The 15,330-nt window shown below is 56.2% G+C and overlaps 2 protein-coding genes across 6 annotated transcripts; one reads left to right on the top strand and one right to left on the bottom strand.

The window, feature by feature from the left end:
• Positions 1 to 518: 518 nt before the first annotated feature.
• Smim1 (small integral membrane protein 1) lies at positions 519 to 6,134 on the top strand. 5 transcript variants are annotated; one of them, XM_006539148.4, is made up of 5 exons: positions 519 to 695; positions 983 to 1,100; positions 2,254 to 2,537; positions 2,787 to 2,916; positions 3,151 to 3,318. In XM_006539148.4, exons 4-5 carry the CDS (start codon positions 2,807 to 2,809, stop codon positions 3,275 to 3,277), a joined length of 237 nt encoding a protein of 78 aa, XP_006539211.1. In that variant the 5' UTR covers positions 519 to 695; positions 983 to 1,100; positions 2,254 to 2,537; positions 2,787 to 2,806; the 3' UTR covers positions 3,278 to 3,318. The 5 variants fall into 5 exon arrangements, with proteins under 5 accessions (XP_006539211.1, XP_017175868.1, NP_001157194.1 ...); XM_017320379.2 differs by having other exon boundaries at positions 526 to 695; positions 2,713 to 2,916; NM_001163722.1 differs by lacking the exon at positions 2,254 to 2,537 and having other exon boundaries at positions 560 to 695; positions 3,151 to 6,134.
• Lrrc47 (leucine rich repeat containing 47) lies at positions 5,092 to 14,801 on the bottom strand. Its single transcript, NM_201226.1, has 7 exons — positions 14,168 to 14,801; positions 10,496 to 10,948; positions 9,070 to 9,186; positions 8,119 to 8,234; positions 7,572 to 7,674; positions 7,121 to 7,210; positions 5,092 to 6,973 (listed from the first exon to the last, which is right to left on the bottom strand). The coding sequence occupies exons 1-7, from the start codon at positions 14,786 to 14,788 to the stop codon at positions 6,728 to 6,730; spliced, it is 1,746 nt and encodes a 581-aa protein (NP_957678.1). The 5' UTR covers positions 14,789 to 14,801; the 3' UTR covers positions 5,092 to 6,727.
• Between the last annotated feature and the right edge of the window lie 529 nt (positions 14,802 to 15,330).

Below are 15,330 nucleotides of genomic sequence, written 5' to 3'. Positions count from 1 at the left end.
TGCACCTGAACCACCCAGGTCATGTCCCCTCCCACTGCACCCTCCTCTGGGTCAGAGGCTGGGTGCCCCCATGCTCCTTCTGATCCAAACTTCTGCTGGGGCATGCTCTTGCTACCGGGGCCCCTTTGGAAGATGGAGAAAGGGTGGGAGGCAGGAGGCAGTAGAGCTACAGAGGACATCTTCCCAATCCTTGGGCTCCTGCGGTCTGTGGGTCATGAAGTCTGTACCACGTGTTCTGCTCAGTAGAGCGCTCACTCACCTGCTGGCTCTTCATCCACATCTTGCGCACCCGCTCTTCTGCTACTGCAGCTCCCCTGCACTGGGTGCCACCAGTTCAAAGGGGCCATCTCTGTCTTCCATCTGGAGAGTGCCCAGGCTCTACCTGGGAGCACGGAACTGAGCCTGAGCTCCAGTCCGACTCTGCGAGGCTGGGAAGGACCTGGCGCCCTCTGCAGGCGTCTGGGATGGCTTGTACGGTTCTGCAGCAGGCTGGGAAAAGTCCGAGGGGGGTCCGCCCCTCCTCATCTAGACTAGACTTCCTTGGCGACTGTGACTGCAGGCTTCCCAGGCTGGCCTCTCTCCCTTGGCCCCGCCCTTCAGACCCTGCCCTCTCCCCGGCCTCGGCCCCGCCCCCGTCACCCCAGGGGGCTGGAGAAGCCTCCCTGGCGTGCGGGCGGCCCTTGCAAGAGGCACAGGTGAGTCGCACTCGGTAGAGACCGCGGCTTCCCTCCCGCACAGCCCAAGGAGGTGGGCCTGGCAGCACGCCCCACCATTCCCTGTCCTCCGGGGCCAGAGCTTCCCTGGCCGGAGAATTCCGGACTGGGAAGGGTTAGGGAGGCCTAACCACCCAAGGCTGTCAGGCCTGGAACTGCCGGCTCAGCTCCTGGGGTGGGGGTGGGGTGGAGGGATCACCCTTGGGGCCAGTTTCTTCCTTTCCTCTAGCTGACTGCTCCTCTCCTCGCCACTGTTTTCTTTATTTAAGGCTCGAAGCACCAACCTTACCTCTCAGCATAATTGGTTTGCCCTGCTGGGGAAAGGTGGGATCCATTGAACAGACCCTGACAGCCTTCCTGAGCACCGGAGGCTTCCGACGCGCCTTTGTAAGTTGGGGTCTCAGAGGTGCTCCGTGGGCAAACCGGTTTAATGAGCAGCTGCATGTTGGATTCCCTCCAGGGGACACTCTGTGTTTGAAAGGGCCTTGTAGGCCCTTCCGACTGCGTCTATGACAGATTACCACGAAGGAAGCCTAGACTAGCCTGGCCCAAAGAGCTCACTGCTATCTGGCGGCCTGTCCAGCCAAAGATAGTCTGCAAATAACAGGATCCTACCACCTCAGGCTTGAACAAACTGGGGAGACTCTCTTCACACCCCAAAGTCTACAAGTGGGCAGGTTTTGCTGTAGATTTAGATAGCCCTATTGAGGCGAGTGTTGCATGGATATCTAGACTGCATATGTGGGTGTAGCAGCTCCAGCCATCACACAGGCAGGAAAGAGGTGGCTACTCTTAATTTGGGGAAAGCAAAAGTCCCCTCTCCCCACATTCCACTGTAGAGAGCACTTTGCCCACAACTGGTGACACGGTAAAGGGGGGATTGGGATCTTTAACCTGTCTCAGCCTAATGTGGCTGCCACAGGAGGAAGGGACAGCCCTGTGCAAGCAGCTGGCAGATTCTTTCTGAAACAACAGCCCGCCCACACTCCAGCAACACTCTGTCACCTCAGGCTGTCAGTCAGAGGCTCCACCAGAAGACACGCGCGGCTGTTAAGATGGTGCCCTTCCTCTTCCCATTCAGCCGAGCGTCCTGAGGTTCTGGAGCCCAGAACCTCAGCCCATTTCCTGCAGCCCAGTGGCCTGCTGTACCTTCAGGTACACAGGGTTATGTAGGACGGGCTGTATCCCCAGTGCCCCCGCTGCTGGGAGACAGGGTCCGGGTCCTGGAGCTGGGTGCCACAAGGGAACATTGGGTACCCAGTACCTAACTTTATCCGTATCTCACGGCCTGTACTTCTAGTATGTGCCCTGCTCCCTTTAGGTAAACACGAGGTAACAGGAGAGGTCAGAGGGTAAATGACATGCTAGTGTCCACTATAAGCCTGTTGGCAGTAGGTCGGAGCAACCATGCATGGCAGTGATGTCACTGTGTCTGTCCTTTTCCTGGGGTGGCTGGCCCTGGGGGAGTCAGGGATGGTTTGGTGCTAGGAACCTTTCTGTTCTGGGCACTCGTGTGTCTTTATTTCCTGCCCATCTACAGCCCTCTGGAGCCCCCGCACCCACAGAAGCCCTGCCTGACTCCTCTCAGAAGCAGCAGGTGGAGGAGGGGCTGAGGACAGCTGCTGCGGGGCCTCCTCCCTGGCTGGCTGGGCTGGCCGTACCAGACACCAGCCACTGCTCATCCCTCCCCTTGCCAGCCTCTCTGGAGAGCAGCTCCAGGCCTTATCTGTAGGGCTGGGGAGGAAGACGGTTATCAGGTTGTTGGCAGCTACACTTTCCTGGTCTCTGAAGGCTGCACTGGCTGTCTCCCCTGATAAATAGGAGGTAGGAGAGCCCCTCAGAGGCCCCAGTTGTAAATGCAGAGGCTTACTTACATTCCCGAGGGTCAGGGCTGGCCACCACCCTGCCTCCCTGGGCTGGAATTCCTTATCAGGTTCTTCTGATGTGACCCTGAGCTAGTTTCTGGTTATCATTGGCAAATCCCTTCCCCTCCTTCCAGGCAGACCCTCCCCAACCAGCAGCTTCTGTGAGTCTGGCCTGATACCTGCCTTATCTCCTCCCTGAATGTGGTAGCTCCACCCCAGGCCTACAGCATGCAGTCCCAGGAGAGTGGTGTTCACTACAGCAGGTGGGACAGCAGCAGCCGGGATGAAGTCAGCATGACCGCCATGTCCAGCTCGGAAGAAGCCTCATGCTATAGGAGGTACAGTTCCAACAGGCCAGCAGCTCCCACTGACCTGACCAGCTTTGTTCAAGCCCAGCCCGTCCAGGTGCCCACGGCACCTTTGAGCAGATAGGTAACTCCCACCTATAGCATAGCACTCAGGTCTAACCTCTGCCCATCTTTTCCCGATCTAGCCCGCCGCTTCCCCACCCATGCCCACTCGGGAACCTCCCCGTATCGTTGGTGTGGGCTCACTGGCTGTTCTTATTCTAGGATCTCCCAGAAGCTGTGCTCTGGCAAGCTGGGGATAGCCATGAAGGTGCTGGGTGGAGTGGCCCTCTTCTGGATCATCTTCATCCTGGGTTACATCACTGGCTACTACGTGCACAAGTGCAAATAAATGCTGCCCCACTCCCAGCCCTGGGGATTCCCTCCCATGTACACAGGCCATTTGTGCAGACACTCCTCCATACAGACCCCAGGGCATATGAAGATGCCAGTGTGCACTGTCAACATGGCTCCCCATCTCCAGTACACAGGGTAGACCCAAGACTGAAACCCCAGCCCAGGCAGCCACCAGCGAGAGTCACACAGGCTGGAGACTAGGCTAAGCTCCAGCTGAGCAGCAGGGAACCACCCCCACCCCCCACCCCCAGGTTGGGCTTTGTGCCCCGATTCCTTTGGCCAGTGCTCCATCTTCCCCAGCCTAGGCCCGTCCCTAGCTGAGGTTGGAATGAGTGATGGTCTGTGCAGGGGGGTGCTTGGCAGCCCTCAGGGGTGAGCTTCTCCCTGTGGGCAGGGCTCCTGGTCTTTTGGCCTTCCAGATTCCTGGTTGTGCAGGATGGGCCCTGAATAACGACTGTGGCTCCTATTTTTTCCAGGGCACACAGACAGGGCCTCAAATCTTTCTGTGCAGGGCACAGGGGCTTACCACCTCAGGGATGGCCCGGAGAGAAGCTGTGTGCCCTACCGGCTGCCTCCCCACCAGCCCCCACTCCTTAGAGACTGTAGACAAATCACTGCTGAAGGAACAGTGGGTGACAGACTCTCTCCACTAGCACTGCCCAGCCAGGCATGACTTGTTCCAGGCCTGACCCTCCTCCACAGCTCCTCCTGTTTGGCTCTGTCTTGGAATGTGCCCCTCCTGACTGGGCCTTCTCCCAAGAACACAGAGACCCAAGGGTCAGGATGTGGCTGGACCTGTTCCCTCCTTACTGGACCATGTGAGGACATGACGCTGAACAAGGGCACTGTGACTCGATGGGGACTTTGGTCCCCTCTCCAGTGGCCCATGTAGAACTTCTCTGGACCACACCTTGTTCCCAGTATGCTGTGAATTGGCGCAAGGCTGGCGGGCTGTGGCTAGAAAACTGTGAGGTCTGCACACTGACCTGAGAGGGTGGCAGGCACAGGGGCTGCTGCTATCAGTGGCCAAAGGAAGGAGGCCAGAAGCCAACCCCTGCTTCTCCCTGGCCAGCGAGGCTGGTATGGCTGGCCTCCTCATCCTAAGAGGCTCCTGGTTAGGCCCGACCTAAGCTTCAGTGGTCCTTGTGTGGGAGATTGCAGTAGAGCTACTCCAACTGACCTGGACCTCTGTAGTACAAGTCTAGACCCCAAGTCTAACAGACAACTCCACCCCCACCCCTCCACTCACAGGCTCCAAATGAGGTAAGACGGTGGTGTGTTCTCCACCTCACCCGCACCCCCCAGTCCTGAGCTGCCGCAAGGCGGGCATCGCAAGGCGGGCATCGGGAGGAAGTCCCAGTGAAGGACCCCCTAAGGCCTAGTGGAGCTCTTGTCAAGAGGTCATCTTTGGAGCAGGTGTGTAGCAAGACAGGGCAGACATGGCTGAGCCAGGGACATGGGTGCAGTAGAGAGGTGACAGGAAGGAGTAGTATTTGATGCAGGAGGCACCATGTGGAAGGAAAGGAACGGGAGCACTGTCCTCAGGCGTCTCCTGTAGTCCCGGGCTGACAGTGAGGCGGGCTTCCAGCCACATTCTGCACTCCACACTGGGTCAGGTGCTCCCAGCCCACTCCTGGCAGCTGCCCAGTAATCTTGCGGAGCTGCTCAGTGAGCCCCATGGTCATGGACACCCTACCCTGGTGGGGGTTCGGGCTGCTCTCCCATGTATGATGTCTGCTACACCTGAGGACTGGTGAACTGCAACACTGTCCTGGGAGACGCATGTGCTAAGGCTGCTGATGCAGAGATGTCGTTACCAAGGGTTTTTATTAGAACAAAGAGGCGTTCTGCTTGAATCTGTAAAAACAGTTTCAAAAATCTCAATGAATCTCACACCTGGGCTGGGCTGGGCTGGAGGGAACAGCAGGAACTGGGGGGAGACAGGGTGAGCACAGGATAGCTCCACCCTAAACACTTAGTAGGTGAGTACTTGCCACAGCCACTCAAAGGGACCTGTGAGCAGCCGTGTCTCATGGAGAACAGCTACCAGCGTTGTCCAGGGTCTGCCACGAGGAGCCTGGAGCTTCACTAGTTCTGACAGCTAACGGCTCTCGCACGGCCTTAGGATGAAAGCCGCACGCAACCCCAAACAGGTGTTCTTTTACAGAAGGTAGAAATGGTCCTTTAAGGTCAGAGGTCACCAACGAGAAGGTGTCGAGGGGGAAGGCTGAGGGTCTGGTTCTCTTCTCAGCCAGATGGCAAGGCACGGGGCCACCAAGTCCTCTGTGCAGCTGCTGGGTCCTTAGGACCAGGCACTGTGGCTCGAGGGATGGCAGCTGTGTGCTGGTACAGATGCGTACACATGCGGAGATGGGATGTGCGCAGTCAGGATGCACAGAGATGGGACATGAATAGTGGGACACGCTGACATGGAGCCTGCAGGGCCATGTGTGAGGCACAGTCCACGAAGCATCTGTCTGACTACAAAGGACTACACGGACATAGATAACTTCCTTGGCCAAGGCGCAGATGTGCCAACAACGACCAGCACTACAGTTCCAAGCACAGCCGTGGAAGGCAGATGCTGCCCTGGGAGCATGGCGGCAGCACGGTGCCTGGAAACAAGCTCTAAGAAGATTACACTCACAACATGATGTTCTCAACTGTCTATGCACAGCTGATTTAAAAAAAAATTCTATTAACATGTTGTAGAAAAATAAATACTGTTCAATAGAATGCCTGCGTTCAACCTGACTCTCCAGCACGGCCACAGGCCACATGATTCAGAACATCCCCAGCAGTTACTGAGTGATCCATGAGGACAGGAGACAGGAGAGTCACATTGGAGCTATGATGATGATGCAAACTCACATTACCACAGTCACCTGGACAAAAGCAGACACCTTAAAACACCCAGAGAAACAGCAAAGAACCAGTTACACAGAATCTACAGCACACCCACACCTATACCCACACAGACCCCTACAGCACACCCACACCTATAGAGATCTACAGCACACCCACACCTGCAGCATACCCACACCTACAGACACCTACAGCACACCCACACAGACACCCACAGCACACCCACACCCACACAGACACCTACAGCACACCCAGATACCTACAGCATATCCACACCTACACAGACATCTACAGCATACCCACACCCAGATACCTACAGCATACCTACACCTACAAAGATCTACAGCACACCCATACCTACACAGACATCTACAGCACACCCACACCTATACAGACACCTAGCACACCCACACAGACACCTACAGCACACCCACACCTACACAGACACCTACAGCACACCCACACAGACACCTACAGCACACCCACAGATACCTATAGCACACCCACACCCACACAGACACCTACAGCACACCCACACCCACACAGACACCTACAGCACACCCACACCTACAGGAGCCTGTCAGCGGACCACAGTCACGTGGGGAGGGAGGGTGATCAGGTCCGTCTTGGATGGGTACACCACCTTCAAGCTCCCTTCCAGGTCCACCACTCGGACCTGCTCCACCACCAGAGGGCACTGTCCATCCTTCCCAGAGCTCAGAGTCAAGTTGGGATCAGAAAGCCCACAGCCGGCATCAGCTTCCGTCCCTGAGAGCATGTCTTCCTCTTTATTTTCTGAAGTGCTTTTGCTCAGTTCTGCCATTCTCTGAAAATGAAAATACCTTTTTAACAGAGAGAAGTGGCCCAGGAAGTCGGCTGTGGTAACCCACAGAGCAAGCAGACAGCAGCTGTGTAAGGGATGGGAATGCCAAGCTGCCCTCAGGGCCGGGGTCTAGGGCTGGCCCTCACTCACCAGGATAAGGCTGTCCATGATGTCCTTACAGAGCTGCAGGCTAGTGGCACTCGTTACTTCCAAGAACAAGTTGCAGGTGGTTTTCTTAATCTTAAGAATTGGATTTCAGAAAAGAAGAGTTATTGGTGTTGGGCTGCCAGCCGCGCACCGTGTTCAGAAGAATCTATAAGCAAAGCTACAGAAGGCTGGAGGTGCAGCATGCCTGCCTTGGATTAAATCCCAGCACTGCACACACCAGGCAGGGTGTGTGCCTGCCTATTATCCCAGCTTTAGTGAAATGGAGACACGACGGTCAGAAGCTCACGGTAACTCTTAGCTTATAAAAACCTGTCTCAGAACCAAGAGCATGTAGCAAAGGGCCCCAGGCCTCCTCTCTGCACTTCTATCGTAAGCAGGCTACCGTGTGATGGGCTTAGAGGACATGAGCAAACTTCAGACCCCACCTGCCTACCTTTGTCTTCTCACTGTTTGTTATAGGAGGGAAAGAAATCACGTCTCCCTCGGCATCCACAAGACAGGGGTAGTTCTCCTTCCCATCCAGGAGGTGAAGGTACCTGCGTGGGAGGGAACCAGGCAGGTGTGAGCCAGTGGGTAAGATGAGTGGAGGCAAAACTGCAGATGGACTAGGTGCAACATTAAAGGCCAAGTGTAGAGCCATGTGATACCAGAGCTGCCTTAGCCCAGCATCCTCACCGGGCCATAGACCCTGGAGGTGACACTGGACAGAGGCCTTAGGTCTGACAACCCTGACCCTACCATGGAGAGCCTGATGGTTGCCAGGAGCAAAAGACCTCCTCCACCCTGGAACAGGACGCTGCCTACCCTCCCCACCACCACTGGAGCCTGGTACTTTCAGGACGGAGAGTCGGCCTCTCTTAGAAGGAAGTCTTGGGAGACTCCCTCCCCATCTGGCTGTTTTTGAGCTTCTGGCGGCTGTAGGGCTGGCTGAGGTACAGCTGACATGGTGGCAGCATGCTGACCCCTGTGCCGACACTGACCTGTGCAGCCCTGAGACGCTCTGCCTCTTCTTCTGCTTTCTCTGTTCCTCGGCCTCCAGCTGCAGCTGCCGCACGAGCTCCTTGGCCTTGGCCTCTTTCCGTCCCAAAGGCACAATCTGTAGGAGCAGAAGCCACAGCTCATCCTGCGGCCGAGGCCACCTTTGAGCACGAGGGATGCTGTGCACCTCTCTCTACCTTAGTCTCTAGCTGGGAATGGGTCACCAACTCTCCAGATCGGGAAGCAAGAGGCTGAGGCCCATCACATGGAGCACACTGGCTGGCTTCACTTCCAGAGACTCCTCTGGAGACGGGGTGCTTAACACTCAGTGCCTAGCTGAGATTCACTTTAAACCTAGCCCAAAAACAACTATTTCTAAGAACCTGCATTTGCTGAGACGGCTGATGGAGAGATAGGATTTAGCTGCATGAGCCGGTTGATTCAGGCATGCAGCTGACACCTGAGTTCCTTTACCCTGGACCCCTAAGCCAACAGCCTGCAGCAGCACCCTCATGAGTCAGCTCACACTACAGGTGTTCTGTAAGCGGGACATAAACCAAAATCATTGGCTAAAAGTTGATGAGCTGGCTAGGCATGGTGGCACATGCCCTTAATCTCAGCACTTGGTGAGTGCGTGCGGGGGGTGGGGGGGGTGGGGGGTGGGGGGGTGGAGGGGGCAGAAAAAAAGATCTGAGTTCAAGTCCAGTATAGTCAGGACTACAGAGTGAGGTCTCATCTCACAGAAGTTGAGGCGTAAGGGAAGCACCTTCCAAACCCATCCCTGACAATGGGCATTGGCATAGCTATGCACTGGGCCCCAGAAAGAAGGCAGAAACTATGTCCCATATGCACTTGCTGTAAAATATCAGGTTAAGCTTCCCAGGCCCAAGTCCATCCTGAGAGTCTGCTAAAGCCAAGTGCAAGTGCAGACTGAAGGGGCAGTCAGTTGGCACCTTGAGGTCCTCGGGCGGCCGGGCTGCATACAGCAGGGGTCCACGCACAGCCTGGAGGTCATGGGTCGCGATGGTCGCTGCTGTCCTCTTCTCGCAGAGGTCGTCGTGGAGCTTCGTCTACAGAGGAGAGCACAGCAGGGGCTTCAGGGTCCCTGCTGTCCAGGGAGGGACCTTCATGGAAGCCATGGGCTCCAGTCTGCAAGCTCACCACAGCAAAGTGGCACCGCCCGACACCTCTGTCTCCCAACCATACTCTTTTCTGGTCCCCGGCAGCTTTTCTCTTCTCTTTAGTACTAGAACACGGCACTTACACTTTAGAGGACTTTCATTTCAACCTCTTACTTCATCTACAAGACAGACTGCAGGTTTGTAGCTAAGCTGGGCATGTCTTGGGGGCAGGGCACCACTGGCTTCCTCCCTGAGCTGCTGAGGGAAGTCTCACACAGCAACTGGTCTTGCTGGCACAGGCTGTACCTGTCTCTCCTAGGCACAAATGCACAGAGGTGCTTCTTATTCCTCAGGGGAGGCAGATGCCGAGGCGCCTTAGGGAGTGGTCCAGCCAGCCTGACCGAGAGCTCGCATGAGTGTGCTGTGACACAAGGTGACCCGAGAGCTCGCATGAGTGTGCTGTGACACGAGGTGACCCGAGAGCTCGCATGAGTGTGCTGTGACACGAGGTGACTGCTCATCCTCACCATCATCCTTCCTTCCTTTTTCAGTTGTTGTTGATTTTTCAAGACAGGGTTTCTGTGTCCTGAAACTACCTCTGTAGATCAAGCTGGCCTTGAATTAAGAGCGATCCTCCTGTCCCTGCCTCCCAAGTGCTGGGATCAAAGGTATCTGCCACCATTGCCTAGCTATTATTATTTTGGAGATAAACTCTCTCTATGCAGCCTTGGTTGGCCTAGAACTTGCTATGCAGACTAGGCTGGCCTCAAACTCCCAGAGATCTCTTTGTCTCTGCTGGATTAAAGGTGTGTACTACCATGCTTGGAAAAAGGAGACAATTTTAACATGGTCTGCAGAAATTAGCAATGTCCCCTAATATCAAACATCGTCAATAAATTTATGTCTTAACTATGGCAACATGTGGAAGTGTGTGGAGGAACCATGGCCCAGCAGACACTTGACAAGGGTATGCTCTGGGTACCAAGCATCTACGGGGATAGGCAAAGGACCCTCTTCACCCTGAACTAGGGAAACAGATACAGAAACCAAACCAACTTTGCCTCCTGTCCCTGCCCCAATGGTATACCCAACATGCAGACTCCCCCAATCTGTCTCTTGCATGCATGCCCACCCCAGCATGCAGCATCCACCAAGTCAGCCTGCTGAATGCATGCCCACCCTAGCATGCACCCAAGTCTGTCTGCCATGTATCCACCGCCAGCATGCAGCCTACCAAGTGTGCCTGCCGAATGCCCACCTGGGAGTTGAGAAAGCGACGGAGTGCATTTCCTGGCTGCAGGTCCATGCCTCTCACAATGGCCCCGACGATGTATGGGCGCACATCCTTGACCTCCGGGCTCACCCTGACTGTCAGGGGTGTGGGGTTCTCAGAGACATGCAAGACCTTGAGCATCAGCCTGGCTGAGTCTGCTACCTCCTCCTCGCCCTCCCCGCTTTCCCGATGCTGCTTCCGCTCCCGTCTCTTCTTTCTGTCCTCCTTCTCAGAGGCCTCTTGCCGGCCCTTGCTCCGGCCGCCGCGGCCACCAGCACGAAGGTACTCTAGGATGGACTTGGTCTGGCAGCCACCCACCATCTTCTCCAGGCGCTTGTCTCGAAGCCTGTTTCCTCGAAAGTTGATCTCTTTGAGCTTGGGGCAGTCTGCCAGCTCAGCAGGGATCTCTGTTAGTTGGTTGTTGGAGAGGTCCAATGTCTGCAGTGAGAAGGAGAGTCAGGACAGCCAGGCCTGGACAGGTGACAACACTGAGAAGAGTCAGGACAGCCAGGCCCGGACAGGTGACAACACTGAGAAGAGTCGGGACAGCCAGGCCTGCCCACTGGTTACTTGCATGGCCACAGCTGCCTGCTGCCATGCCCCTCCCCCTCCTTGGTTCACAGAGGCAGCCAATTCAACACGTCAGGCCTACAATTACAATACCAAACATTCAGACCTATCAGCAGGCTAGGGAACAGACCAGGACCCCTTCCAGTCTCAAACAGGCTCCCCAAATGGTGTCCAGCTATCGCTTCAATGTAATGACAAAAAAGAGCGATACCAACAAACCCTGTCCCCACACCAAGCATGACATCACCAGGGGTACATGGCCCCATTGCTGTCTTTCATAAGATGAGGGTGGACTGGAAAGAGGTAGTAGTGTTCATACCACACACACAATGCCCAGGGGTCTGTGGGAAAGAGCTCCCTGCCGCTAGACAAATGTGCTGCTTTCAACGCAGTGGAAGGGTGTGCAGCCCTATAACCATAAACATCCCTTTCTCAGGTGGTGGGGACTCTGGTCTGCTTTATTTTTTGCTCTTATATCGAGCACCGCTCTGGAGGAACCAGGGAGAGGTCTACAGCGACCACAGGTGACACCTCTGCTCTCAGACACAATCTGTGGCAGTTGAGTCCTAGGAACCTGGGTGTGGAACGAGGATGGCCGTACAGGCCTGACTGCTATGACACACGTCTCTCTGGATGGTGCAGCTGCTCAGCCTCTACCTCTGAAGCAAGTGAGAAGGAATCAAGCCATCAGGCTACTTGGTGTGGAGAAGACACAGGACACAGGGGCTCTGTCCATACCACCAAGGTATAGCAGGAATTCAGGAGGCAGAGGACAACTATAAAAGCTAAAGGAGAAAAGCATGAAAAGGAGGGACCCGGCCCTTGTGGGGAAGAGGCCAGATAACAGCAATGCCTGATAGGTGAATGCAAGGCAGGTTACCCTGCAGGGGAGTCACCAGGAGCAAGCTCATCAGGTGTCTCGGTGTGCTGACTCTCACTGCGACCTGCCACATAAAGTTGGACTGGCATTTTCTATGGTGCAGTCATCAGCCTCAGATGAGTCTGGGTCTCAGATCTGTACCCCATGCCACGCCCAACACCAGGTCTTCACAGATCCACTTCCACTGGAGGCAGAGCCTACCCTTTCAGGACCTATCTGGTTCCCAAGTAACTACTCTGAGGACCACTGTGACATTATCAGGAACCAAGTAAGGGGGGGCGGTGTCTGAGCCAGACTAGCAAACTTTCTTCCCAACCCTGTGAGGTCACCAGCCCAGAGGACCTAGCTCTCCAAAAGCATGACCGATGACATGGGCCTTATTTGACAGTAGGTCTGCAACAGCCTGTCTGTAATTCTGTGGATTCTGAGCTTCTGTACTCCCTTGAAGGACTTCTGTGAAAATGCCCTCCCTTGACTACAGTGGGATCAAAACACACTTGTCAAACACTGGGTTGAATGACATGCTTCTGCTCCCACTGTTAAGATGCAATCTACTGAAGACCTGGGGGAGAAATACGCAGAAGGGGGCAGCGGTGGGGCTGAGCCTCAGAAAGAGCCCTTAGGGAGGGGATCTTCCAGGGATACCATCTGACAAGGGCGGGTCAGAGCAGGAAGCAACAATCCCAATGCCAGTTGAGCATCTCCCTGGGGCCCTGTGAGGACAGCAGCAAAGGTGAAGAGTGAGTCGAAGAGAGGCAGGTGGGTCTTGCCACACAGAGACACAGGGTGAAGCGTCCTGGTGAGAAAGGTGATGCTTGCCCATGTTTACCCAGCCCTCAGTGCCTAGAGCGGCAACCTTGTCATGGGAGTGGGGCCAGGGTCCAAGGTGTGATGGGCAAGCACAGACGTGAAGCCTTTTGGGCCCTCCGGGGGGAGGGGGGGAGAGGCAATACCACCAAAAGGTGAAGCAGGGCGGATGTGCCAGCCTCCTCCCAGTGCCCACGGGACTGCTGTGCTTGGCCGGCTGTATGCCTTGCAGGGTATATACGCTCAACACCTTACATCAGAACTTCCAGGAGAACACAAACCCCAGCCAGTACAGTGACAACCAGGGCTGCCTCTGCTGGGAAAGGGATCACAGCATGGTGGTGAGGGCCAAGTGAGACACATGCAAGGGGCTTCAGTCTCAGAAACCACAGCACGTCAATGGCTGATACAAAGACATGCACCATATTGAACAGTCATCAGCCTTCTGGCAAACCAATATATCTACTACATAGGAAGGCAGAACAGTGTACAGCCTGTGTCATACCCAAGCCATGGGGACACCTGTAACATAGAGGGCCAAGGTACCTCAGGGAGTATCATCTTGTAGACTCGCTGGCCTATCTCTCCACACCCCCACCCCGAGAAAGCAAGAGCGAGAGCGAGGAGGGAGGGACAGGTGTCTTAATTAAACACACACACACACACACACACACACACACACACACGAATACTAGCAAGGTGAGCTCTGATCTCTCAAGAGCAAATTTCCTTGCCAATCCATCATTAGGAAAGGGCTGCATAAACTCAAGGATGAGAAGACACACAGGCTGGCGCTACCAAGAATACAAAGGGTAGGGGGTGTGATGGAGGGGGTGTGGTAGGGGAACTGACATGGCCAGATGACAGGACTGGACTGTGGAGATCCTAGAGTGGAGTCAGGTCAGGTTGTGGCTTTGCATCTTCTGCCTTCTCACCCCTCACTCAACACACAATGAGCACCTGGTGGGCGTCAGGCACAACGGGAGCCTGGGACCACAAAGAAGCCAATCTCTTACACAAGGCAGCCCCGAAGAAAACTCTAGGTGTGCTGTTGGCTTTGGGTAAGCACTTCGGCTCTCTATAAAACGGAAGCCATGATCCCGCCCACTGAAGGCTGTTGTTATGCGTGATTTTGTGCCTTGTCTGGACGCTCCGCCATTTGGAAACCCAATCAGTTACGCACACGCACACACGCGCGCCACACCTGGCTCTCTGCTCTTGAATTTCTTCCCACATGAGAAGTCTAACATTGATAGCAACTTTTAAACTGCCACACGTCCAGAGACCTCTGAGCTCGCAGGTCTGAGAACTGAGAGGAGACGGACCGGTTGCGGGGGCAAAGACATCCTCCAAGGAGGGACAGCAGGGCGCGCGTCTCCCTCCCCTCGGGTCCCACTGACCTTGAGCGAGGCAAGATGCGCGATGTCTGGGCTGAGCTCCCGCAGGCAGTTGTCGGCAGCTGCCAGCTCACTGAGCAGGGGCAGAGCTCCTGGCCGGAAGAGCTCGGGGGGAAAGGCGTCCAGGCGGTTGCCGGTGAGATTGAGGCTCTGCAGGCGAGGGGCGCAGCGCGCCAGGTCGGCGGGCAGCTCGCGCAGGCGGTTGCCGCTGAGGTTGAGGCTCTGCAGCTGCGGTAGTCCGGGGGGCTCGGCGGGGCCCAGGCCCTCGCCGGGCGGCAGCGTCTCCAACGCGTTGCCGGACAGGTCGAGGACGCGCAGCGCGGGCAGCGGCCCCAGCTCGGGGCTCAGGCCCGGCCCCAGCGCGTTGCGCCGCAGCACCAGGCTGTGCAGCTGCGGGAGGCCCTGCGCGAGGCCGGGCCCCGGCGCGCGCAGGCTGCCGCAGCCGCTCACCTCCAGGTAGTGCAGCAGCGGCAGCGTGAAGAGCCGCGGCGGAAGCCGCCCGCCCGCCGCCTTCACCCGCTCCTCCAGCCCGGGCCCGGTCAGCAGCAGCTCGCGCCGCCGCTCGCGCTCGGCCAGCTCCAGCTCCGGCCAGGCCTCGGACACGGCCATCGCCGCCGCCGCCATCGCGCCGCCCGTGCGCCGCTTCCGGAGTGCGGCGCCACACTTCCGGCGGGAGCCGGAAATGACCATAGAGAGAACACGCGCTCGCCAGAGAGTCTGGACGCAAGGGGTTTGTGGGACGGGTGTGTGGGGCGGCTCTGTTTTTAGCCTCAGCTTCACACTGGCTGTGTAGTGTGGCTGCGTGGAGTCCCACAGGTTAGGTGGTCACCTTTCCCACCCCCCAGATACCAACTAAAGACACGATTATTCTGGGGTTGTAGCTTAGTTAGTAGAGCGCTTGTTTGGCATACATGAAGCTCTGTTTGATTCCCAGCACAGTGTAAATGGGGCATGGTGGTGCACACACCTGTCATCCCAAGCGCTCAGCTGGTCGAGGGTTAAGGTTAAGGAAGGAATTCACTAGCCGGGCAGTGGTGCCTTTAATCCCAGCACTTGGGAGGCAGAGGCAAGTGGATTTCTGAGGCCAGCCTGGTCTACAGAGTGAGTTCCAGGACAGCCAGGGCTATACTGAGAAGCCCTGTCTCGAAAAACAAAACAAAACAAAA

This window comes from Mus musculus, chromosome 4, assembly GCF_000001635.26.
Source record: "Mus musculus strain C57BL/6J chromosome 4, GRCm38.p6 C57BL/6J".
NCBI classification, from domain to species: domain Eukaryota; kingdom Metazoa; phylum Chordata; class Mammalia; order Rodentia; family Muridae; genus Mus; species Mus musculus.
Note: the sequence above shows the minus strand (reverse complement) of the source record. Positions and strands in the feature narration are given on the sequence as shown.